Genomic DNA, 26,628 nt, shown 5'->3' with positions numbered 1-26,628 from the left:
AAATGTTGTGAATTTTGATGAAGTCAGATTTGTCAATTTTTTCTTTTGTTGCCTGTGCTTTTGTGTCATATCCAAGAAATTATTGCCAAATACAATGGCGTAAAGCTTTTCCCCTGTGTTTTTTCTAACATTTTTATAGTTTTAGCCCTTATGTTTAGGTCTTTAATCTATTTGAGTTAATTTTTGTACATGATGTAACGTAAGGGTGCAACTTCAATCTTTTGCATGTGGCTATCCAGTTGTCCCAGTACCATTTATTGAAAAGACTGTCTTTTCCCTCATTGAATGGTTTTTGGCATCCTTGTTGAAAATCAACTGACCATATATGTGCGGCTTTATTCCTAGGCTTTCTAGTCTATAGTCTGTTCTGTTGGTCTGTATGTCTGTCTTTATGTTGGTACTACACTGTTTGAAGGAAGCAGTGGTTTTAATCATATTAAATCTTTTTTTTTTTCATTTTTTTCTTCCATTTTAATGAACACTTTACAAAGTACAAAATATACTATCTTTTTGGGGGGGAACATTAGGTACTTTTTTTTCTCCATCATACAGTACATGAATCTCAAGGGTTTTGTGTTTCTTCAAGAAAGAAAGAAAGTGTGAGGGCCTGCGGTACAGGGCTGCCTAGTTTTCCCCCCGCCCAGACCTTGGGACAGATGTAAGTGCCGCTGCTACTGCTGGTTAATCATATTAAATCTTAATACAATAGACTGTTACTTGTGTACAGGTGTTTCACTGTATTTTATTTATGTTTTAGGAAATTGTTTGGGGTTTGGTGTTGACACATCATGCATTATAATTTTTCCCATTTAAAATAATGGGAAATACACTTCCTTCTGGTCTGTGTTTTCACACAGAACATCTGATTTCTAACACAGATTACTGATGTTAAGCAAGAGATGCCTGTATTTTATTTCTAACCTTTATTGGTTACCCGCTACATTTTTTTTTTTTTTTTTTTTTTTTGCAGTACGCCGCCTCTCACTGTTGCGGCCTCTCCCACTGTGGAGCACAGGCTCTGGACGCACAGGCTCAGCGGCCATGGCTCACGGGCCCAGCTGCTCCGCGGCATGTGGGATCTTCCCATAACCAGGGCATGAACCTGCGTCCCCTGCAATCGGCAGGCAGACTCTCAACCACTGCGCCACCAGGGAAGCCCCAACATAGATCTTTTAAAAAGCATAGGCTCATCCAGAAAGAATTGCCAGAGGATTAAAACTCATGCTGAGTTCAAATCAAAAATCACCACTGGAGTGTGAAAGGAACTTTCCTAATTAAGCAATTCTAGAACATTCCCAACTCTTGACTACATGAGCAGTGGTGGGGGAACCGTCATATCCGGGCTTGCTGGTAAGATGCCTTCTCCACAGACAGTGACCAGGGTGGGCCTGGAAAAGTGCATAGTGGTCTGACATGGAGCAACGTACCTTGGTGTGGCTGTACCCCACAGTGGGGTGGGTATCAGCGAATGCCACCCAGGAGACTCGAGTATCCCGGAGCTGCAGCGCTTTAGAACAGACTGAAGGTGTTTACAGTGAAGGGTAAGGAATGTGCCATCTAGTTTAGTTTCATTGCAGCTCATACGTGGAAGCTGGATAGACTGGGCAGCTGTCCATCCACTGGGGGTCTGGATATCTCACTCCATGTGATACTGACCAGGGTTCTTGGCCTTCCTCAATCAATAGAAATTGATCAGAGGCCAGACAAGAAATTCAGGCAAGGCCAGAGGTATAATTTAGATACAATAAAATTCATTCACTTCAGTATTGACAGACACATAGAGTTGTGTGTGACCACTGCCACAATTAAAATACAGAACAGATCCATCACTCCCCAAAATTCCCTACTTTCCCTCTGATGTAGGCTCCTCACCCCACCCTAAACCCTGGACAACCACTTGTTTGTTTTCTTTTTTTTTGTTTTTATTTTTAATTTTTATTTTATATTGGACTATAGTTGATTTACAGTGTTGTGTTAGTTTCAGGTGCACAGCTAAGTGATTCAGTTTTATATATATATATATATATATATATACACATATATGTATTCTTTTTCAAATTCTTTTCCCATTTAGGTTACTACAGAATATTGAGTAGGGTTCCCTGTGCTATACAGTAGGTCCTTGTTGGTTATCTATTTTAAATATAATAGTGTGTATATATCAATCCCAAATTCCCACCACTTGTTTATTTTCTTTCCCTGTGGGTTTTGCCTTTTCAACAATGTCACATAAATGGAATCATGCAGTATGTACCGTTTTCAGTCTAACTTGTTTCAGTTGGCATCATGCATTTGCAATTCAACCATGTTGTTGGGTGTATCAGTAGTTGGTTTCTTTTAGTTGCTACGTAGGGATCCATTGTATAGATGAACCATAGTTTATCTGTCTGTTCACCAATTGAGGGCCATTTGGATTGTTTCCACATTTTGAAAATTATAAATAAGGCTACTCTAAACATTCACGTATAGGCTTTTGTATGAATATAAGTTGTCACTTCTCTAAGGTAAATACCTAGGAGTGAGATTGTTGAGTCATATGATAAGTATATATTTAACTTTATAAGAAAATGACAAACAGTTTTCTAGAGTGGCTGTACCACATTGCATTCCCACCAGCTATGTATAAGTGTTCTAGTTTTTCCTCATCTGCACTAGAACTTGGTACTTTTTTTTTAATTTGAGCCATTTGAGTGGCTTTTAATTTACATTTCCCTAATGACTAATGATGTTGGGCATCTTCTCATGTGCTTATTTGCTTAACTAGTGAAGTGTCTGTTCAAATCTTTTGCTCATTTTCTGTTGGGCTGTTGGTTATCTCATTATAAAGTTTTCAGAGTTCTTTATATCTTATGGATACAAATCCTTTGTTAGATATGTGTTTTGTGAATATTTTCTCCTAATTTGTAGCTTATCTTTTCATTCTCTTAATAGTATCTTTTGAAGAGCAAAAGTTCTTAATTTTGATGAAGGCCAATTTATCAATTTTTATTTTATGGATTATATTTTTTATATAATATCTAAGAAATTTGTGCTTGATCTAGGTAATAAAAATTTTGCTCTAAGTTTCCTTTCAGACGTTGTATAGTTTTAATCTTTACATATGAGTCTATCATCCATTTTGAGTTAATTTTTCTTTATGATGAGAGGTTAGGGTGAGGTTCATCTTTTGCATATGTACATCCAATTGTTCTGGCACTACTTGTTGAAAAGACTCTTTTCTCCTTTGAATAACCTTTGCACCTTTGTCAGAAATCAATTGAATCACATTGAGATACCTCTTCACAACGACTAGGGTAGCTAAAATTAAAAAGACAGATAATAGGGCTTCCCTGGTGGCGCAGTGGTTGAGAGTCCACCTGCCAATACAGGGGACACGGGTTCGTGCCTCGGTCTGGGAAAATCCCACATGCCGCGGAGCGGCTGGGCCCGTGAGCCGTGGCCGCTGAGCCTGCGCGTCCAGAGCCTGTGCTCTGCAACGGGAGAGGCCACAACAGTGAGAGGCCCGCGTACCGAAAAAAAAAAAAAAAAGACAGAAAATAAGTGTTGATGAGGATGGAGAAATTGGAACCCTCATACATGGATAGTAGGAGTACAAACTGGAGGGAATTCCCTGGCGGTACGACGGTTAGGACTCTGCAGTTTCACTGCAGGGGGCATGGGTTCCATCTTTAGTTGGGGAACTAAGATTCCGCAAGCCGTGCAGCGTGGCCAAAGAAAAAAGAATACAAAATGGAAAGAAATTTGGAAGTTTCTCAAAATGTTAAACATAGCATTATCATATGACCCAGCAATTACACTCCTCACAAAGGAGAACAGTGACTAGGTTACAACCTCAAATCTGAGACATAGGAAGGCTATAAAAAGCAGAGGTGATTGCTCCTGGGAAACTCCCAAAGACTAGCAGATGCCATAGAAACACATTCCCACATTTGTTCTAACCTGACCATCTGGAGCTTTACATACCCTAAACATTCATAGTTTAACTTAATTTGGGGGCAAGTGAGTGCTCTCCATGTGTTCCAAGCTCAAGGTCTTCCTAAGAGAAATGAAAGCATATATACACACAGAAACTTGTGCATAGGGATTTCCCTGGTGATCCAGTGGCTAAGACTCCGTGCTTCCAATGCAGGGGGCCGGGGTTCGATCCCTGGTCAGGGAACTAGATCCCACATGTGTGCTGCAACTAAGAGTTCACATGCCACAGCTAAGGAGCTCGCGTGCTGCAACTAAGGAGAGGGCAAGCCACAACTAAAGAGCCCGCAAGCCGCAACTAAGGAGCTTGCCTGCTGCAACTAAGATCTGCTGCAACCAAATAAATAAATATTTTTTTTAAAAAAAAGAAAGAATGGATAAATTCCTAGAAACATACAACCTGCCAAGACTGAATGATGAAGAAATAGAAAATCTGAACAGACCGATAGTAAGGAGATTGAATAAGTATTCAAAAATGTCCCAACAAAGAAAAACCCAGGAACAGGTGCCTTTATGGGTAAATTCTACCAAACATTTAAGGAAGAATCAATGCCCATCCTTTTCAAACTCTTCCAAAAAGTTGAAAGGGTGGGAATACTACCAAACTCATTTTATGAGGACAGCATTACCCTGATACCAAAGCTAGATCAGAATACTCCAAGAAAAGAAAATTACAGACCAATATCCCTGATGAATACAGATGCAAATATTCTCAGCAAAATACTAGCAAACTGAATTCAACAGTTCATTAGAAGGATCATACGTCATGATCAAGTGGTATTTATTTCTGGGATGCAAAGGTGGCTCAACATATGCAAACCAATAAATATAATACACCATATTAATGGAATGAAATATAAAAACCATATAAGTATCTCAATACATGCAGAAAAAAACATTTGACAAAATTCAACATCCTTTCATGATGAAATCTCTCAACTGATTTGGTATAGAAGGAACATACCTCAACATAATAAACGCCATATATGACAAATTTATAGCTAACATAATACTCAGTGATGAATGGTTGTAGCAAAGATTAAGGATTCTCAGCTTAACTTTGTGACTCAACAATGACAGCAAGGAACCAAGAACTTTCCATCTTTCCTCTCTGCATTGCATCTGTAATATTCTTTATTATGGTCACAAGATGGCAGCAGCAGACATGGCCATGCCCAGAGTAAAGGAAGGGGGATTTTCCTCTCATGCCTCTCTTTCTATTAGGGAGGACAATCTTCTCCAGAGTCCCTTTGCAAACTTTCCCTCAGTTCCCAATGGCCAGGACTCAGTAACCTGCCTGTATCCACAAGAGAGGCTGGAAAAATGTATGTGAGCGTTCTTCACTCTCTGTAGTGGTAAGTGGGCTCTTCCAATGGTGAAAAAAGGACAAGTTGGAGTTGGAAATGGTTTTTTGGTAGGCAACATTTCCAAACAGTTCTAGGAGTGTAGACGGGGAGAAAAGATAGTTTGTTACCAACTCAGTCTACCATATAGGCTAAAATTCAGTATTACTTTTATAATTAGAATAAAATAGGACTAATTTACTTTTTAAAACTCTGTCCCAAGAATCCCAGCCATTTTACACAGGTGCACCCCTGCTGCAGACCGTGGTGTACACCTTGACCTGTGAGGGGAGTCAGTCTTTAACTCAAGTGAGTTGAAACTTCCAGATTATTAACTTCTTTTCCAAAAGAATCAAAACTTCACTACGTTTCCTTATAGCTGATACCTTATGAAAAAAGTGATAATTTATCTTAAAGAAAGATTGAGGAGTCAAAATAGTTATTTTTCTCACTTGCAGTATAAACTTAACAGCTATAGTTTAATTATGGATAAGATGGACATTTCCAGTAAATGTGTTATGATGAGCTCCCAGGGATTGGCTTGACTTCACACTGCTTCTCTTCTCTGAATGTCTTTTCTACATTCCTATGAAGGATAATTCTTATTCCTATAAATAGCCAACGTTGGATTTTTTTTCTGAAGTGTCAAATATCATCCTGGTTTGGAAAAAAAATTAAAAAGGACCAAAGAGCTATACAACTAAAAGAATCCAAAAAGTAAAATTTAGTTTACTAATAAAAAGTAAAAAAAAAAACAAAAAAAAGAATCCCAGCCGTATTTACTAACCTCCCTGCCATTCTCTCTAGCAAGAAATCCAACCTATTTAGAAAGCCCAACTGATTTGAATGTCATTTTGTGCAACAAGGAAAAAACAAAGAAAACATTTGTTCTTGACTGCCATGTGTTGGGTCTGTATAATATGTACTGTCTTTAATCCTTTTGATGACCAATGACAAAGATGCCAGTGTCCCCATTTTACAGATGAGAAAACTGAGACTTAGAGAACACAAGTGCCTTGCTTGGGCATTCCCTGGCTGTCCATTCACTGCCAGCCCGGGTTCAATCCCTGGTCTAGGAACTAAGATCCTGTGCAGCACAGCTGGGAAAAAAAAAAACTGCCTTGCTCAAGGTTACACAGCCTGGAAACCCAGCACAGCCTGGTCTGCCTGACTCCAAAGTCCATGCACTTTTCTTTGGGGATTCATCCCAGTTATTTGTAAGGATAGACTCAACAATCAGAAATGTAATTTCCTGGGCTTCAACTGGGCCAAAAAAAATCCATCTTGAAGTCAGGAGTCTTGAGAGTGGGGCTTGTTATTAAATAATCCACCAGACAGGCCCTTGATTAGCAATAATGAAACTCTACCCAGAATCTTTCTGGGGATACCAATTGGCAATTAAAAAAATATATTTATTTATTTTGGCTGCATCAGCTCTCAGTTGCGGTGATCAGGCTCTTCGTGGTAGCACGTGGGCTCCTCTCTAGTTGTGACACATGGGCTCAGTAGTTGCAGTGTGCAGGCTTAGTTGCCCCATAGCATGTGGGATTTTATTTCCCCGACCAGGGATTGAACCTGTGTCCCCTGCTTTGGAAGGTGGATTCTTAACCACTGGACCACCAGGGAAGTCCCACCATTTAGCAGTATTAAATAGAGGGCATATATTAGTCTGGCTGGAGAGTTAATTCCTTCTCTGATTCAGGCAGCTGTCCTGGGAGAGATGTCAACTGGGAACTCAGCCTTCTGGTTCAGATTTTCTGCAGATGAGATTCCAGAAGAGCAAATTTTGCCAGAGCATCTAAATTGCTCTTCCTTGGCATTCCACCCACTGGATTGCTGTTTACCCTCTGCCTTCCCTACAAGATGGTGAATAGCAAAGCTCAAGGATCCACCACTCACTCCCAGGCCTTGTCTGGTGCCTGGCACATAGTAGCACTCCACATAAACTTGGTTAATTAGTTGATTGATTAACAAATCATTGAAAGTGGTAGCGTTCTCCTCCTATACTGTTGGTGGGAATGTAAGTTGGTGCAGCCACAGTGGAAAATAGTATGGAGGTTCTTCAGAAAACTAAAAATATGGGACTTGCCTTGTGGTCCAGTGGTTAAGACTCCATGCTTCCACTGCAGGGGGCACAGGTTCCATCCCTAGTCAGGGAACTAAGATCCTTCATGCCGTGCGGCACAGCCAAAAAAAGGGGGAGAAAAAAAAGAAAACTGAAAATAGAATTATCATATGATCTAGCAATCCCACTCCTGGGCATATATCCTGACAAAACTATAATTCAAAAAGATACATGCACCTGTATGTTTATAACAGGACTATTCACGATAGCCAAGACACAGAAACAACCTAAATGTCCATCAACAGATGAATGGATAAAGAAGATGTGGTACATATATGCAATGGAATATATATACAATGTGATACTACTCAGGCATAAAAAGAATGAAATAATGCCATTTGCAGCAACATAGATGCAACTAGAGATTATCATACTAAATGAAGTAAATCAGAAGGAGAAAGACAAATAACATATGATATCATTTATTTTTTTTAAATGTCCATGGTATCTTTTTTTATATATAAATTTATTTATTTTTTATATTTATTTATTTTTGGCTGCTTTGGGTCTTCTTTGCTGCATGTGGACTTTCTCTAGTTGTGGCGAGCGGGGGCTATTCTTGGCGGCAGTGTGCAGGCTTCTCACTGAGGTGACTTCTCTTGTTGCAGAGCACGGGCTCTAGGTGCGCGGACTTCAGTAGTTGTGGCGCACAGGCTCTAGAGCGCAGGCTCAGTAGTTGTGGCACATGGGCTTAGTTGCCCTGCAGCATTTGGGATCTTCCTGGACCAGGGCTCAAACCCATGTCCCCTGCATTGGCAGGTGCATTCTTAACCACTGTGCCACCAGGGAAGTCCCCATATGGTATCATTTATATGTGGAATCTAAAATATGACAGGGGCTTCCCTACTGGTGCAGTGGTTGATAGTCCGCCTGCCAATGCAGGGGACACGAGTTCATGCCCCTGTCCGGGAAGATCCCACATGCCCGGAGTGGCTGGGCCCGTAAGCCACGGCCGCTGAGCCTGCATGTCCGGAGCCTGTGCTCCGCAACGGGAGAGGCCACAACAGTGAGAAGCCCGTATACCGCCAAAAAAAAAAAAAAAAAAAAAAAGAATATACTTCCAGAAATTATGAAATGTATTTATAAATTTACCAATCCACAAAATACTAGTGTAACAGATTGCTTACTTCTAGTTTTAACTAGGAATTAAGGATTCTAAGGGTTAAGAATTCTAAAAGATGTATATAATTAAAACTACTAGAAATAATACAGGAAACTTCTCTATGTAAGGAATGTAGGATGTGTTTTTTGGTGAGAAAAGGTGCCTTTTGAGTAATCTGCCTGGAAAGTGAAGATTTTGTGTCTTATCAAAATAATTTACTGTACTTCATGTTACCTCTATCAGGTCTTTGATTACTTAAGAAAATCCTGAATCTTTTTTTCTTAATGAATTTTTTTTTTTTTTGTAGTACGTGGGCCTCTCACCACCACGGCCCCTCCCACTGCAGAGCACAGGCTTCAGACACGCAGGCCCAGCAGCCATGGCCCACGGGCCCAGCCATTCCGCGGCATGCGGGATCCTCCCAGACTGGGGCACGAACCCGTGTCCCCTGCACCGGCAGGTGGACTCCCAGCCACTGCGCCACCAGGGAAGCCCATTTAATGAAAATTTTTGTTCATTGAGCTGAAATAAAATCAGACATGGAGCCTACTGCTGATTGAACCAAACCAGCACTGTCTTATCAGCTACAAGAGGGCTTTTTCATTTTTCCTATTTGCTTGACAGTTCAATGAAGTTATTAAAATAAAATCTAAATTTTCTTTATCAAACCACAAAAAAGTCATCATCCTGTTCCATGTCATAATTGAAAATTATTTACACTATCCACCCCTTTCCCCAATGTACAAAAATTTTAACTTATTGCCAAATGCTAAGCTTTATTTATACAATGTGCACTTAGATTATAACATTTTAGTCACTAGAGTTATCATCCTTAAATCTGAAAATTTTTAGCAACACTGAAAAAATATTGAAGAATGACAGGCATTAGAGACCAATTACTTTATATGCTTTTGATGAAGAGAAAGAGCTCTAAAATTATATGTAATTCTGTAACAGGGAAGAGTTAAATCAGACTCCATGTTGGATCTGTTTCTTTGACTTTTAACCTTTGCTTTTCATTGCTTTCTTTATTATAATCATACATAATGGCCTGCCTCAGGGAACCCTGCCCACCTGTGAATGGCTGCAAGAAAAAAGAAACTAACACATCCCCTCACCAAGGCTGGTCATTCCAGGAGATGTTTCGCAAGACTGATGGCCCTTCTGCTTTACTTCCACACTGCCTCTCCCTCTCTGTTCTGCCTTTTTACTTTACTTCCTCACTGCCTCTGCCTCTCTGATTCTATAACAGAAACTGGCATCCAGACCCAGAGAAGATGGTTTTTTCAGAGACACTAGTTTGCCATCTTCTCAGTCTGCCTTCTTTCCGAATAAAGTCGTATTGCTTGCCTCAGCACCTCATCTCCGATTCGTTGGCCTGTCATGTGGCAAGCAGAGAGAGCTTGGACTCGGTAACAAATTTGGCGAGCCAGCCAGGAGCCTTGCAGCTCGTGGCTAGCCGGCCCGGTCAGGGAATATTGGGGCAAGGCCCTAGCGGCTGCCAGGACCATTTGTCCCGAGGATCTTCCCTTCAAAGTTCCCTGAAGCGGCACCGGCTACCCCAGTGCTTGGCAGCTGAAGCAAAGAACCGACAGACTTCAATTTGGGGAATGACAGTTCCATCTGGGAACTTCAGTTCCAATCTGGGGAACTTCAGTTCCATTTGGGGCTACGAGTCGACAGACTCCATTCAATTCTGGACGTTAAGTTCCTCTGGTGTGCATGCTGGGAATATATTCCCCCTCAATCTGGGCTTTTCCTTTACAGGACAAGCCAGTCTGGTTGGGGTGCCCTGTTGGAGGGGGGAATTGTTGTTGGACTCTATCTGATTCTGGGAACAGGTTCACTGGGAACTAGTTCGTTGGTTTTGTAGGGTAAGTCTACCTGATCTGGGAACTAGTTCGTTGGTTTTGTTTTGGTTTTGTGTGCATTGATGCTAGAATTTGTGCCTTTTGTGTTGGAATTTGTCTGTGTCTTTTGTGTTTTGGTGTAGTCAGACTGATAAAAATGGGAAATACTCCACCTACCCCGAAGGAAAACCTTTTGGGGCATATATTAGATAAATGGGCAAAACATAGCCGGGAGCCTATGACTAAGAGAGACATGATATACTACTGTAATAGGGTATGAACCCAATATATGTTAGGATCAGAAGAACGATGGCCCCTGAATGGCTCACTCAATTATTATACAATCTCGCAGTTAGAAATGTTCTGCAAAAGAGCAGGGAAAAGAGATGAGATTCCATATGTAGGAGAATTTATGCTATTGCATCAGGAGGAAAAGGAGTCATAGGACTGCCACCTTATAGTGCTGTGATCTGAAAGGAAACCCAAGGGGGAGAGGGAGAAAATGAGAGTGGGGACATGTTATTTCAAAACTTAGCCCCCACCCCAGCCTATCCAGCTCCCCCAGGGACCGAGCAGGCTACACTGGCAGTTGTTCCAAATGTCCCCCCTCCCCCCGCCATGCTGCCAATCTGTTCACTGCCTCCTGTTTCCCCTACCCATTGGAATCAAATGGAAGTTTCTGTGGTAACACCCGGGGCACAGCGACCTGGTTTAGTATCACCATCTAAGACCCTACAGGGCACCCAATTTGGACTGGGAGCCACTTCTGCAGTAGGGCAATTTCCCTTGCCCCAGTATCCTGTAAGAGGCCAGGGGACTCCCTTGGACTTGAGGCATCAGACCCTGATTTCCCCACAGGAGCCCCCGGTAACATTGACAGTGGGGAACAAGTTGATTGATTTTCTAATAAATATGAGTAATCTTAAGAGACTTGTAAATATTAAACAAAGGGGAAACAAAGTCATCCTAGGAGAAACTTGCCTGTACCTTTGAGATACAAATGTCCTATCTGGTCTTCTCAGAAACCCTTATCTCTGCCATCTTTTTAAAATGCAAATTTTGTAAAAGAGGGTACAGTAATTTAGAACTTGACTTGTTTACCATAAATATTAGTAGAAAGGGTTTAGCCATCTAGACAAATGGGCTTGATTTGTTCCATTTGCCAGAAACCCAACTTTAATCCAACCTCTTTTGTAAACTGATGGGTTTTACACTACTGTACCTGACTCAGGGCTGAAATTTTGAAATGAGAACTATGATGTCTCTCTGTTTGTATGTTTGTATGTGTTTTTGTCTTGGATAACATTGCTGAGGTTAATCTGTAAATGAGCCTTATTTAATTGGCTTAAAGAAACGTAAGCCCTTACAAACCAAACAATTCTAAATACAAGAGAAATTAAGGTAAATGAGTTTCAGTTTCACGTGAACCAGGAAATATTTAGTATTAAATTAATACCTGGTATTAATGTTTAAGTTTGTTGCTCTAATTAATATAGACATGACTTTGGAGCCATCAACATTAAGTATAGTACTTTCACTGCACCTAGGTTTAATAGAAGCTAAATGAAATCTTGTTATATCTGTTGCAAATTTGTCAGCAAGAAAAATAACTTGATATGATGAAACTTTAAAGTAAATATAAATGAGATAAGAGCTTTTAGGTAAACTCTAAGAATAATTATGTTCTAAAAATCATCTAAAATAGTTTCTCCAGATTTGGTAAGTATTACTTGCCTCTTGATTGTCACTAGAAATTAAGGTTTTTAAGAGTCGGAGATTCTAATTTAAATATAGAATTAAAGCTACTGAAAATAATAAAACATTTCAGTATGGTAGAATGTGTGTTTTCAGTTAAGAAGGTACGAGGAATGGAATTACATTTTACTAAGAAAGTTTTGTACATGGTCAGGATTAACTGAATTTAGATTGAAGTTAAATAAGTAAATGGATTTCGTTAAGTAAGCTAATACAAGACTGAAATTTGATCTCCCTCTCTGTTAGACTGCTCCTTTTGATAACAGATTAAATGAGTTTCTGTGCCCTTAGGTGCTCCGTATTTGTTTTTGTTTCATCATTTTGTGACTTTAGTTAAATGAATAGGCACTGTTTCACAGTGACCTACATCCTGTTGTGTTGTAAAACCTTTTTGATATTTTTAACAAACTTCCCAAATATCCAAATCTGACTAAAGCTTTTTAGCCTCCAGCTGACTCTGGGTACTTCGAAAGGACATCTCTGAGACATCTCAGAGATGTCAAACTAAGTTTATTTGGTATGTTAAGTTACTTCAGAAACATCGTAAAGTGATTGGTGAAGAATCTTAGATTATAGTGTATGGATAAATGTCATTTATATAGATATTCCAAAATTTATATGGAATCCCTAACATCTGATATGTCCTGATATGTTAACAATCATAATACTAGTTATTCTAAAATGTTATATCCAAGAATCCTGCTAATTGCATTGTACTCAGATTTTTAACCATGCTATTTTGTTTTTTGTCCTGATGCTTTTATAAAATGAAGATTTTTCAAGAAGACTGATAAAAAGGAACTTTTTAACAAATATATGTTTCTTATAGCCTTTAGATAATATCACTGGACTGGGTAACAAATGACAAAACTAATGGGAAACCTGATTATTTCATCCAGATCAATGGGAATTAATTACATGGGACTGAGTGAACTGGTAAATATGATTTATAACTTTATGCCTTTAGGAAATATATTGACTTTAATCTTTGTTTTTAGGAAAAACCTTTTATGCTATAACCTTATGCTATGACCTACAACAAGTTGATAAAGTATGCCTTTTTAAACAAAGATGAAACATTTATCTTTTTCTCTCTACCTGATCCTGACAGAATTTGTTGTCTCCAGCTGGTTCTCCTATGGACTTGATATTATGCTAATCATTGTTTTAATTTGTTCTTTATTTCCAAATTGTTTGTGCTTTGTGTCTCCCTGCTGCAGTATGTCTTTGTCAATGTTACTAGCTGTTACTTATGTCCTATTTTATAAGATTGTTGTCTCTTGCAGTACCCAGTGTGTAACCAGGCCTCCAACAAAACGTCTATGGCTAAACATCTTAAGGAAATAGATCACTTTTATACCATAAAAATAATTTTAATAATGTGATTCTAGGTATGGGAAGAAGCAACAAGGGAAAATGTCTCCTGGATCATAATTAGACAGAGGATCCAGAGAATCTTTAATTATCAGTAGGGCCTAATCCAGTTAGCACCTGGAGTGGCATATCAAGAATTTTTGCCTGATCTGGGATGAGCCTCCCAGCACCACGGGACAAAATTTGATCATGAAATGTCTCCCAAGTATTGGTCAAATTCCTGACCAAGAGGAGAGGATCAATCATCAGCGATTGCAGCCCCCCAGTGTGAGCCAGTGAACACTGAGGAAACTCAGGAAGGAGAAGAATACCTGCCATCTAGCAGCCATCAGACTGCAGCTACTCCCTATGGTGAGCCCTGAGGAAACACAGGATGTGAAAACACAGGATACAGGCCCCATCTGGGCTGTGGTGCATATCAAAGAAATTATTTCAGTGAGCCCAGAGTCTAGCATCTTCCCATACATAGAAAAATGCTAAATTTCTTAACTTGAGATGCAGTCTCCTGGGCTTGAAGCCCTCAAAATTCCTGACAACTCTCAACTTTTAGGTTGCGAATATTTGTAAGTCTACAGGTGTCAAGTAGACACTTCCAAAGCGGAACAAAAGACAAATCTCAGCATCTGGAACACTGACACGGATGGCGGGCACTCCCAGAAAGATCCATCTGACCGAGCAGTTAGAACTTTGTCACCCTTTTTTCACAAGATTGTAGAATGGACTTTGACAGTGGGAAATTGTAACAGGGAAGAGCTAAATTGGACTCCATGTTGGATCTGTTTCTTTAACCTTTCCTTTTTGCGTTGCTTTTGTTATTACAATCATACAAAGTGGCCTGCCTCAGGGAACCCTGCCCACCTGTGAATGGCTGCAAGAAAAAAAAAAAAAAATCCGCTCACCGAGGCTGGCCATTCCAGGAGATGTTTTGCAAGACTGATGGCCCTTTTACTTTACTTCCTCTCCGCCTCTCCCTCTCTGATTCTATAAAAGAAACTGGCATCCAAACCCTGATAAGATGATTTCTCAGAGACACTAGTCTGCCATCTTCTCCATCTGCCGGCTTTCCTGATAAAGTCGTATTCGCTGCCTCAACACCTCGTCTGCAATTCATTGCCCTGTTGTGCGGTGAGCAGAGCGAGCTTGGACTCGGTAACAATTCCAAAAAATAAACACTTCTGATATGTCGAGGTTTTCAAGATTTTCAGTTTTATTTTTTTTCTCAAAAGCCTAGTCATATTTTTTAAGACATTTAATCTGCGAATAGAAAACCCTGAATCTTAAAAAGCTAAGGGTTTGGGGTTTCTACAACTATATAACCTTCTGTACTTGCCTTTGAAGTCTTTACTTGCCACTTTGGTTAAATGTTTTTTTTTTTTTGCAGTACGCAGGCCTCTTACTGTTGTGGCTTCTCCCGTTGCGGAGCACAGGCTCCGGACGCGCAGGCTCAGTGGCCATGGCTCACGGGCCCAGTCGCTCCGCGGCATGTGGGATCTTCCCAGACCAGGGCACGAACCTGCGTCCCCTGCATTGGCAGGCAGACTCTCAACCACTGCGCCACCAGGGAAGCCCTTGAAAAATATTTATTTACTTATTTATTTTGGCTGTTCTGGGTCTTAGTTGCTGCATGCAGGCTCTTAGTTGTGGCATGCATGCTAGATCTAGTTCCCTGACCAGGGATCAAACCCGAGCCGCCTGCATTGGGAGCGCAGAGTCTTACCTACCCACTGGGCCACCAGGGAAGTCCCTTAAATGGATTTTTTGACACACTTCCCCCAAATCAAATTCTTTCTTTTTTTAATATATCCAATTTAAAAATTTTTTATTTATCTATTTTTGGCTGTGTTGAGTCTGCGTTGCTGCGTGCGGGCTTTCTCTAGTTGCTGTAAGCAGGGGCTACTCTTCTTTGTGGTGCGTGGACTTTTCATTGCGGTGGCTTCTCTTTGTGGCAGAGCACGGGCTCTAGGCACGTGGGCTTCAGCAGTTGTGACACGCGGCTCAGTAGTTGTGGCTCATGGGCTTTAGAGCGCAGGCTCAGTAGTTGTGGCTCACGGGGCTTACTTGCTCCGCGGCATGTGGGGACCAGGGCTCAAACCTGTGTCCCCTTCATTGGCAGGTGGATTCTTAACCACTGCGCCAGGGAACCCCCCAAAATAAAATTCTAAATGAAGTTTTTTTTTGACCTGTGGCCAACTTTGGGATTTTCCAAAGGGCCCTTAGTATATTTGTTCTCTCTCCTTATAAAAAGAGAAATGTGAAGCTAATTAGGCTTATTTGATATGTTAAATTACAAAGAAAACATTGACAAATAAGAAGTGATGTTTAACTTTAGCTTATCTTTGTGTGGGTATGTTATTAACATAAGTGTTCCAGAACTTATATAAAATTCCTAAAAATCTGATATGCATGGTATAATGTTACAAGTTATAATCCTAGTTACCATTTTTTTTTTTTTTTTTTTTTTTTTGGATGGATACTCCAGTGGCTTTATTAACTCCTTTCTGGGGATGGCAGGACATTATAGCTGGAGAGAGGAAAAGGAAGCCAGGAAGCTGTGGTCTCAATATGGGTCATTGAAGGGGGTGACCTGCATCTCTCGGGACCCTCTTCCTATCCACCGTAAGCATGGGCACGATGAATAGCAAATTTTTATTCAGGGCATCCAGCTGCTTCATCTCCTCCATGCTAAAGGTGAAGTCAAACACCTGGATGTTCTGAAGGATATGGGAAGGTGTGACACTCTTGGGGATGCAGCTCACTTTCTGCTGGACCTGCCACCTGAGCAAGATCTGAGCTGGAGACCGGCCATGATTTTCAGTCAGTGCCAGGACCACTGGCTCCTCAAGCAGGACAGGCTCATCAGGATCACGCCAAGCACGCTCAGAGGAGCCCAGAGGGCTATAAGCAGTCACCTCCAGGCCGCGTGCTTGGCAGTGGGCAATCAGCTCATTCTGAGCCAGGTATGGGTGGCATTCCACCTGCAGGACAGCTGGGTACACCGAGGCCACGCTGAGCACATCATCGATCTGCTGACTGCTGAAGTTGGACAGGCCCAGTGCCCTCTCCAGCCCCTTAGCCACCGGTGCCTCCAGAGTCTTCCCAGTCTCCTTGTAGTGGGTCGAGTCATAGCGTATAGTCCCATCAGAATTCTTAGGAAAGGGGTTGTCTCCCGCTCAAAGGCATGAGGCCAGTGCATCAGGTACAGGTCCAAATACTCAAGCTGGAGGTCAGCGATTGTCTTCCGGAGGGCAGGCTCCACATCCTCAGGGTGGTGATTCGTGTTCCACAGCTTGGAAGTCACAAACAGCTCCTCCTGAGGCACCAACTTGCCAGGTCCCACATCCTCCTTCAGGGCTTCCCCAATCTGTCTCATTGTCATAGATAGCACAGTCAATGTGGCGGTAGCCTATACTCAAGACATACTTAATAACTGCTTTTACCTGGCCAGGCTCGCTCTTCCAGGTGCCCAGTCCAATCAGGGACATCTTCGTCCAGTGTGCAGGAGGATACAGGAAGCCACCATTGCCCCCTCGGCACGAGCACAGGATGTTAACAGGGAAGTATGGCTTTTCAGCTCAGTCCTGTGCCCTGCTAGCTACCCAATGGGCCTCAGCTTCCCAGGTTCCTAGTTATTGTCTTAAAAGTGTTGGGTGTCACAGAAATAACCAAATTTCCTTGTCAATTTCCATTATAATGAACTCTCATCAGATCTCCAACCATGGGCATTTTAAAGTTCGTTGTCATTTACAGACAATTATTGTTTTACTTTGATGCTTTTGCAAAAGTGAGATTCCTGGAAAGAACCCTACCAAGTGTTCTTGACCACTAACATCAGTGTCGAATTACAAGGTGTGAAAACGTGGGTACAGGGACTTCCCTTGTGGCCCAGGGTCTACGACTATGTGCTCCCATTGCAGGGGGCCCAGGTTCGATCCCTGGTCCGGGAACTAGATCCCACATTCCACAACTAGGAGTTCGCATGCTGCAACTAGAAGATACTGCATGCTGCAACGAAGATCCTGCACGCAACAGCAAAGATCCCATGTGCCACAACGGAGACCCGGCACAGCCAAATAAATAAATAAAAATATATAGCAAAATAAAAGAGCCAAATTTAACACAAACAAACAAATTAAAAAATTTGGGGGCTTCCCTGGTGGCGCAGTGGTTGCGAGTCCGCCTGCCGATGCAGGGGACGCGGGTTCGTGCCCCGGTCCGGGAAGATCCCACATACCGCGGAGCGGCTGGGCCCGTGAGCCACGGCCGCTGAGCCTGCGCGTCCGCAGCCTGTGCTCCGCAATGGGAGAGGCCACAACAGTGAGAGGCCCGCGTACTGAAGGAAAAAAAAAAAAAAAAAAAATTTGGGTACATGTTTCACAACTGAAGAAGACCCCACCTGACATCTGGCCCTGTTTAAATGCCAAAGACCTCAAAATCCAATTGACTAGGAAGAGAACTAGGCAACAGTGAGGTAGACTGTTTCCTCCCAAGAAGTCAGATTAAGAGCATTTCCTTCCATTCTTCCTTTCTTCTCTGACCATCCTTTTCCTAATTCTTACATCATGAAGGTCTTTATTATTCTCTTCTCCACCTTTTGGCTTGCTCTAGCCTGGAAAGATAACTGTTCACCTACCTCAGACCATTGCAAAGAAAGGTAAACTGACTGTTGGACTGGCTTGGACGCTGGTGATCCTGTAGCTCTTTCTTCCCGTCACAAACTTCTCCCTGATTTATAACACCTCAGTTTCAACGGAACAAGCTCACTGCATAAACATTTCTGGGGTGGGGAGACATAGTTATGCGAAATACATAAACAGGCCAACTGGCTTAAAGCTGTGTCCCCAGTTTTCTAGCTGGTTTGGATCATGGGGACCCTGGCTCAGGAGTACTCTCCAAACCATGGACATTGTTTTGTTGCTAGTAATTATTACTGTCTCCCTGATAAGCTGGGTTCTCTCAAAAGTTTTAAAGGCATGTGGGCAGCCACTGACCAGCCAACACATGGTCTCTCTCTGACTGAAGTGACAAAAGAGAACAGAAGAACAGAACCAGGGCCAAGAATACAAGCCTGACATCACCTCTTGTGAATGCTACACTAAGAGCAGAAGAGGCAATGGTGATTGAGGGTCATGTTAGTACTGATATTTTTGACCAAACCTCTTGAATGGTGAAGAGGATGAGAAAAGGGAGAATTACTGAAATAAATTTCTAGGCCAAAGATGGAGCCACTCCTGCCCAGAGTGCCACAGCAAGAGAGCAAAACTTAGTAACTTTGGTATCTCTGTAAATGTTCTGCTTGACCAGAAACACAGTATATCTAGTCAGCCAATCCCCAAACTCTGGGCTTTATAATTACTTTCTTGTTCTTTATTCATTTTCTATTTTTCTCTTCCATTTTTTTTTTTTTTTTTTTTTTTTTTTTTTTGGCCGCCAGGTGGCTTGCAGGGATCTTAGTTCCCTGACCAGGGACTGAACTTAGGTCCTCAGCAGTGAAAGCGCAGAGGAGTCCTAACCAATGGACCGCCAGGGAATCCCCATTTCTTCCTTGTTCCTTATTCTTTATCCTATAAAAGTGTCCTGCTTTCAGTCCCATGTTGCAGTTCTTTGGACCCTTGGGAACAAACAGTGGTGGCTTCATGAAGTGTTAAAGTATGTTTAACACCTAAATTCTCTTCCTTAATCATTTTTTAACAGTACTAATCTGTTAGAAGATTAATACTGAAGTATTCACAGATTAAATAATGAGACGTGCTTTAAAATACTACTATTGGATGGGGCAAAGATTGATGAAACAAGATAGATTGGTGTATGTTGATGATTATTGAAACAAGCTAATGGACACATGAGGGTTCATTATACTATTCTCTCCATTTCTGTGAATGTTTGACATACTCCATTAAGAAAAAAAGAAAAATAACATGGGGCTTTCTACTCACAGAATTTCGAGCCAGTCATGACCCGCGGTTACTTCAATAAAGCGGGTTGACTATTGCAGCAATCAAAGGGACGGCTGTAAGCAGCAACGCAAGCAAAGTGCCTTACGAAATGCTGTTTTATTATTACTTATTGTCATTACTATGGTTGCCAACACTAATTAGGTGCCTCCGAGAGTTCCCGCCTCCTCTCCCTGTTAATGGTTTATTCCACTCTTCGGCTGGTTCTTTCCCGTGGTTCCTTCCTCCTAGTCCCGCGCTGTACCCCCCCGCAGCCCCAATGGTTTAGCCTGGCTTCCCAGGGGAAACCCGGTGGGGCGGAGCACGAGGTTTCTGAGAGCGGCCGCGGTCCCCTCTCCGGAGACCACTTGGACCGCTCCGCGTCGGGAGTGGGCAGGTAACCGTGGGGCAGGGCGCGAGTCCTGGGCTCCGACTGGCCAGCTCTGGAGTAAACATCCGGCTGGGTGGGGCGGGGCCGGAAGTGGAAAGCGAAGGAGGCGGCTGAGGAGGCTCCGGAGGTTCAGGACTCGGAGTTGGTGCCTCCAGGTGCCATGGGACGGGCTGGGCCGCGCTGAGGGCGACGCAGGGCGCTGATAGGGACGCGGGGCTGGGCCATGGCCGGCGCTCGGGCCGCTGCCGCCGCCTCGGCGGGGTCCTCGGCTTCTTCAGGCACCCCACAGCCGCAGGAGCCGGGGCTCGGGGAGCTGCTGGAGGAGTTTTCCCGGACTCAGTACCGGGCCAAGGACTGCAGCGGGACGGGAGGCTCTAAGGTGAGTCAGGAGGCGCGATGAGCAGAAAGAGAAGGTCCCTTGTTTGCGACGTTGCTGAGGTCAGGGGTCATAGGACAGAGAGAGAGGGAAGTGCCCAGTGTCTGGACCCGGAGAGTAAGGGTCGGGTTTAAAAACCGAAAAGGAGGAACTGGGCTCAGAACGAGCCAAGCCAAGGAAGGACGACGTTTTGGTTTGAGACAAAAGGGTGTGGAGGTCAAAGATTAGCGCTGAGTGGCCTTGTTCAGAGATTAGAGAAGAGGAGCTGAGGAGGGTTATTCCCATGCATTAGGTATGGGGACAAAAACCCTCATGTCTAGATTTTTTGAAGTGTAGAGGATTTATCCAGGTCAGAGATCAGAGTGAAGGGGCTGGAGGGGTGGGGCAGAATGGAGCCAAGAGATAAACTGAGTGTGTTGCTCCCTTGTATAGTCTCAGCATGACTTTAGAATTAGGCCCATCCCTTTCCTTCCCCCATAAAGCAGGAAGGCAACTCATACTCCCTCTGTTCCTTTGTCAAAAGCAAGTCTTAGTTTCTCTTTTTTTCTACTTTTGGGATTCCCTTCAGGCTCCTTATTGCCAGACCTGGAAGGCTTCCAGTCTGGTCAGGCCATTCCCATCTTAGGCATTGCCTGACAGTCTGATGGGAATCTTGCCGACCCTGCCATCTTTCATCCCCCACGTGGTTTTGGCAGGTTTAGCATCAGGTTTTCCAATGGAATTCTGTTCCCTCCCAGGCCATGAAACTCTGGTTTGGCTCCAGGGGTTACCTATGCTAGGACTTACTGAACTTGGCATCTGCTAGTCTGAAGTAATGCAGGGAAGACTTCAGTAATGATGGGTCTCCCCCACTCTCTAAATGACCGAGTATTTTTCGGAGCTTAGCCTGAGGACCACCTGGTTCAGCATCATCTGGGGTGTTTGTTAAAAATAAAGGTTCCTTGATCCCACCCAGTCCTACTGAGTTAGAATTTCTGAGGGTGGGAATCTGGAATTTGTATTTTCTAATAGGCTTGTTAATGATACTCATGCCCCTTGAAATTTGAGGATTTCTAATTCTTGTGAGTTTTTCCCTCCACATTGGTCTTTTGGGTGGCTAGAGGGTCAGTTTTGCTGGGCCACCCTTCCTTCTTACACACCCCTGAAGATTAGGGTTGTAAAAAGTTATACTTGACTCACTCCACCTGGTCCAAAACTTTGATCTTTTGCAGACTTGTTGAGATGTTACAGGTTTTATGTCGTTCTTCTGGTGGGTCTTTCCCTGAACTGAGCAAAACAAGAGCAATTTTAAGGGAGGTGTTCCTTCTGTTTCATAAGCAAATTGCGTGTAAGGAGACAGCTTTGTCTGCATCTTTTACTCATTACACTAACTAGAGCTTCTAGGTACTGGTCTGTGGCTGGAGAATGGGGAAGAATCTGGAGCCAAAGGAAGATAAGGGATTATTGTCGGTTAAAGTAACCTAGAGAGGGACTTCCCTGGTGGCGCAGTGGTTAAGAATCTGCCTGCCAATGCAGGGGACAGGGGTTCGAGCCCTGGTCCGGGAAGATCCCACGTGCAACTAAGCCCGTGCGCCACAACTACTGAGCCTGCACTCTAGAGCCCGCGAGCCACAATTACTGAAGCCCATGCTGTGCAACAAGAGCAGCCACCGCAATGAGAAGCCCGCGCACTGCAACAAAGAATAGCCCCTGCTCACCGCAGCTAGAGAAAGCCCGTGTGCTCCAGCAAAGACGCAATGCGGCCAAAAATAAAAATAAATAAATAATTAAAAATAAAATAAAGTAACTTAGAGCAGGGGTTCTTAATATTTTATGGATTGTGGACCCCTTTGAGAATCTAATGAAAGGTATCAACATCTCTTCAAATGCTTATCATACACGGTTTCACCACCACATTGAGGGGTTCAGAGTCTCTCCCAGAGTTTACCATGTGGGTTCATGAACCACACGTTTAGGGTCTGTGATCTAGCAAGATGTCTTTTCCTGGTATTGAATTATAATCACAGAGGCACATTGTCGTTCCCAGAGACGTCTCCAGGTCAGGAACCGCCTAATTCTCAGAACGCCAGAATCTTCTTTATGCTCAGATCTCCTCCTCTGTGCAGGTTGAGCGCATTGAGAAGAGGTGTCTGGAGCTGTTTGGCCGAGACTACTGTTACAGCGTGATCCAAAATGTGAATGGGGATATCTGCGGCCACTACCCCCAGCACATCGTGTTCCTGGAGTATGAGAGTTCTGAGAAGGAGAAAGACACGTGAGCATCATGTAACCAAAGCGTGCCCATCTGGGAAGGCCTTGACAGCTCATCCCCGGGGTTAGGAAAGTCTGCAGCTGGGTGGGGCAGGCTCACTTTTCCCAGGTGTCAAGCCTCATTGGCATCTTTGTTTTCTTCAGGGTTTCACATCTTAGATTGGCAGAGTAGCACAGCGTAGAAGGAGGGGTTGGGAGTCACAGCCCTGGCCTCCTGTTTTACTCCTACCCTATAGCTCATTGTCCTGAGACAGCTGACTTCACAGCTCACCTCTCTGAGCCTCAGTGTTTTCTGTTCTGTTTTTTTCTTTTTTTTTAAGAGAGCAAGTGGGAGGTATGCTTTGTCAACATGTGGAAGGGCACTTACCATATGTAGAGATTAAGAGCCTGAGGTCAGCGTACGTGCCGGCTGCCCTGCTTGCTAGCTGTGTAACTAACTTGGGCAAGGTACTGAACCTCTTTGTCTCTTAGTTTCCTCATCAGTTTCTACCTCTATTTAGAAAAGTGGCTTTTGCAGTTCCTGCTGATAAACAGGATTATTCCAAGCCTGACGTGTGTGCTGTAAGAATTAGAAATAAGAGCTACCATTAATTGAGGGCCTCCCGAGGCCCGAGTGCTTTGCGTGTGGTAACAGTTCACACCAGAGCAGACACAGAGCACCCAGCACAGGATGCAGCCCATAGGCAGTCAGTAAATGGTAGCAGTTGTTTGACACTGATAAATAATCACTGATGCTCTAGGAAGTGCTTTCTGTTGATCTCAAAGTTTGTTCCCCTAGGGGCCCTGCTTGCTGTTGATTTTAAGGGAATTCCAGAAGCTGTTGCCAACAATATCCATGAAAGCCTGGCCCCGTGGAAGCACTGTGATGATGAGTGCTATGGTAGAGTCGTGCTGCAAAGTGCAGCGGGCCATCACTGCTCACAGTGCGCCCATCCGCGCACCCAGGAACGGCTAGAGATTCTGAGTCTTGGACTCCAGAGCCACTGAATCAAAATCACAGCCTAACAAGATGGCCCAGTGATTCGTACGCACATGGAGGTTTGAGAAGCACTGCTGTAGACGAACTGGGGAGAAGGGTGGATTCTGCCTGGTGTGTGTTTCGGGAGACCTTTCAGCTGGATTTGGAAGGATGAGTAGGGGTGTCCCTGAAATGTCCTTTGTTAGGGACCAGCTTGTATATGGTCTTGATCATCAGGCATGTGGACTTGTGGGTGTTAGTGGTTATTGGGCTAGTACCCCCTGAGCACTCATTGAAATCACAGATTCCAGGGTCCCTGAATCACAATTTCCAGAATCTGTGCCTCAGAGAGCTCCCTAGATGCGTCTCATCTTTGCTATAGCCTGGGAACCGCAGGGAGCCAGAGAAGCCTTTCAAGTGGAGGAGTAAAATGGGAGATCTATAAGTGTGCCCTGTAATGAGGTCGTGGTGCGGTGCACTGAGAAAAAAGAATGTATTGGGAAAAGGAATTGAATGTAAATCAGAGCACTTGTATGACTGCCTCTTCTTTCTGTCACCACCACGGCGCTCCCATCTTGCCTAGTGGGGTCTAGCCACCCAGGCTAGGGCCACCGCAGTATATCCCTAACCCTAGAGGAGTTGTGGAGTTTGTTTTTGTTTGTTTGTGTTTTGTTTTTTTTGGCAGTACGCGGGCTTCTCACTGTTGTGGCCTCTCCCATTGCGGAGCACAGGCTCCAGACGCGCAGGCTCAGCGGCCATGGCTCACGGGCCCAGCCGCTCCGCGGCACGTGGGATCTTCCCAGACCGAGGCACGAATCCGTGTCCCCTGCATCGGCAGCCGGACTCTCAACCACTGCGCCACCAGGGCAGCCCTGTTTGTTTTTATTTATTATTTGGTTGTGCCGGGTCTTAGTCGCGGCACTTGGGCTCCTTAGTTGTGGCTTGTGAACTCTTAGTTGTGGCACGCATGTGGGATCTAGTTCACTGACCAGGGATCGAACCTAGGCCCCCTGCGTTGGGAGCACGGAGTCTTACCCACTCCGCCACTAGGGAAGTCCCGTGGACTTTGTTTTTACTTTTCACTTCTTGCAAGGCCTCGAAGTGATACTGAGTGGGCGATGCCTGTTAAAGAGAAGGGAGTATGTGCATGTTCAGGTGGGAAGAAGTAGAACTTTTTGCTTCTTTACACATGCCTGGACTTGGTGTTAATATGACACTAATTAGACTGAGTTACACAGGGTAGAACTGGATTCAGGAAGTGGTTTGGTCCTCTTAACCCACCTCCCCAGTTGAGCCCATATCTGGGACTGGAAGCCTGGATGGGGATCTCTGAACAACAAAGACATGAGTTTGTCAACGAGGCAAACTGCTGCCATGAGGCAGACCCCAGGGGTCTAGTTGCAGGTCCTACCGGAGAGATGAAGTCCCTACCTTCAGATCTGGTGGGTAACACAGACCAATCAACGAGCAATGACAGTGTAACAAAGGCCAGAATTAGGGCAGGTACAGGTGAAGCACTGGGAGACAGTGGTTAAAGTTCTGCACTTGCTAATTCCAACTCGTGTGTGAGCGTAGGGTGGGGGGGGTTGTTCTCCCATTCCACCAACTTTCAGACGCCAGCCTTGTGTTTTACAGATAACATTAGATCCCACAGGTTAGGGGCTCAGTCCCACAAGACAGACATAAATACACAAGCTCACTTTCATTCATTCAAATATGAGTATCAGGTGCCTGACACAGCCCAGTGCTTAGCACAGTAAGGGAAAGATTCTGAGGCCAAGAGATAAAAATAAAAACAGGAACCACTGAGAACAGAAACTGAATTGGTTCTTTGAGTAGGGGACCCAGGAAAATAAAGCACCAGCTAGCCTAACAAGAAAAAGGTGCCTTCCTTCACATGATAAGACTGCCCAGAGCCTCTAAGAGGGAAATGCTGGCATATTCTCTCCCTCAGTTTTGTGGAGAGTTTGCTGAATGGAAGGATTCAGCCTGGGAGAATCATATGCAGTTTCAAGGCTTTTAGAGCTGCTGGAGTGAGCTCCATGAGAGTCGGTTAAAACAGATGGTGCTGACCACATCTGTGCAAATGGACGGAGGCCACCAAAAGGTGGGAGGGAGACTACTGTGAGCAGTACTGTGTGTGCTCAGTTTTATATTATCTTGGCATCTGAGTTTAATTAGGCCATTGCTTCATTCTGAGGTGCCTTTTTTTTTTTTTTTTTAATGTTTTGGCTGCATTGGGTCTTTGTTCCTGTGCATGGGCTTCTCATTGCGGTGGCTTCTCTTGTTGTGGAGCATGGTCCCTAGGCGCATGGACTCGGTAGTTGTGGCATGTGGGCTCAGTAGTTGTGGCACACGGGCTTAGTTGCTCCGCGGCACGTGGGATCTTCCCGGACCAGGGCTCTAACCCGTGTGCCCTGCATTGGCAGGTGGATTCTTAACCACTGTGCCACCAGGGAAACCCTGAGGTGCCTTTTTATCTCATAGAGAACCTGAGTGAGGGGAAGGTGGCAGAACTTACTTTTCAGTGAGCCATGTTTTTTCTAGGACCTGGCTGGTTGGCCTGTGCCATCCTACAGGCACCTTGAAGAGGCACCCCAGCCTTCCACCTTCCATCAAAAAAGGAAAAAAATCTTGATCGTAAAAATAACATGTAGTCACTTCTTTGTTGTTTGAATTGGTTACAGTAAGGATGTGATAATTCTGTGATTTAAAACAAAATGTTTAATAAAAATGAAAAAAAATCTTAAATCAGACCTTACAGAAAAATACACCATAGGAAGTATAAGTCCTCTTATTTTATCCCCTGTTCTCTTTCCATGATCACCAAACTCTTGGTCCAGGTTTTTATTTGAAGACCGCTGTTTAACTTCAATTTCACATCTTCACTTTATAGTAGTTATTTTATTAGTAACTGGTTTGAGAATATATCTATGAAGGCTACTAAGAAATCAGCAATGTTTTTAAAAGACTATATTTTTATTGGTGCCGGCAGCATCCAGTTATGCTTAAAAGGGTACCACAGATGTGTAGGAGTTGGTGAACTTACTCATTCTGAAACAGTTATTTGTGTGCACATGCTGTGCAGTGACACGGGAGTGCTAGCACGACTGGGATGTAGAAGGAATGAACGCCCTCTTGGACTCGGCCTGGAAGCTCAGCCCTTGTAAGGAGGGCACTTGAGTGTCTTCCCTCCCTTCTC

At 43.6% G+C, this 26,628-nt stretch overlaps 1 protein-coding gene and 1 pseudogene across 9 annotated transcripts in view; one reads left to right on the top strand and one right to left on the bottom strand.

Moving 5' to 3' along the window:
- Nucleotides 1-16,077: 16,077 nt before the first annotated feature.
- On the bottom strand, nucleotides 16,078-17,130 carry LOC116762582 (annotated as a pseudogene).
- Nucleotides 17,131-19,908: 2,778 nt separating this feature from the next.
- MTMR14 (myotubularin related protein 14) overlaps nucleotides 19,909-26,628 on the top strand; it is a 43,280-nt gene continuing 36,560 nt past the window's right edge. For 5 of the 9 annotated variants that reach the window (XM_032647425.1, XM_032647422.1, XM_032647424.1 and 2 more), the window contains exons 1-2: nucleotides 19,912-20,221; nucleotides 22,324-22,472. In XM_032647425.1, the coding sequence (XP_032503316.1) occupies nucleotides 20,066-20,221; nucleotides 22,324-22,472 (305 nt within the window). In that variant the 5' untranslated portion in view covers nucleotides 19,912-20,065. Of the gene's footprint in view, nucleotides 20,222-22,305; nucleotides 22,484-26,628 lie in introns of those variants that run through there. The other 4 variants (XM_032647423.1, XM_032647429.1, XM_032647421.1 and 1 more) reach the window with 4 other exon arrangements.

This window comes from Phocoena sinus, chromosome 11 (assembly GCF_008692025.1).
Source record: "Phocoena sinus isolate mPhoSin1 chromosome 11, mPhoSin1.pri, whole genome shotgun sequence".
NCBI lineage: Eukaryota > Metazoa > Chordata > Mammalia > Artiodactyla > Phocoenidae > Phocoena > Phocoena sinus.
The sequence above is the reverse complement of the archived record's forward strand: the minus strand, read 5'-3'. Positions and strand labels throughout refer to the sequence as shown.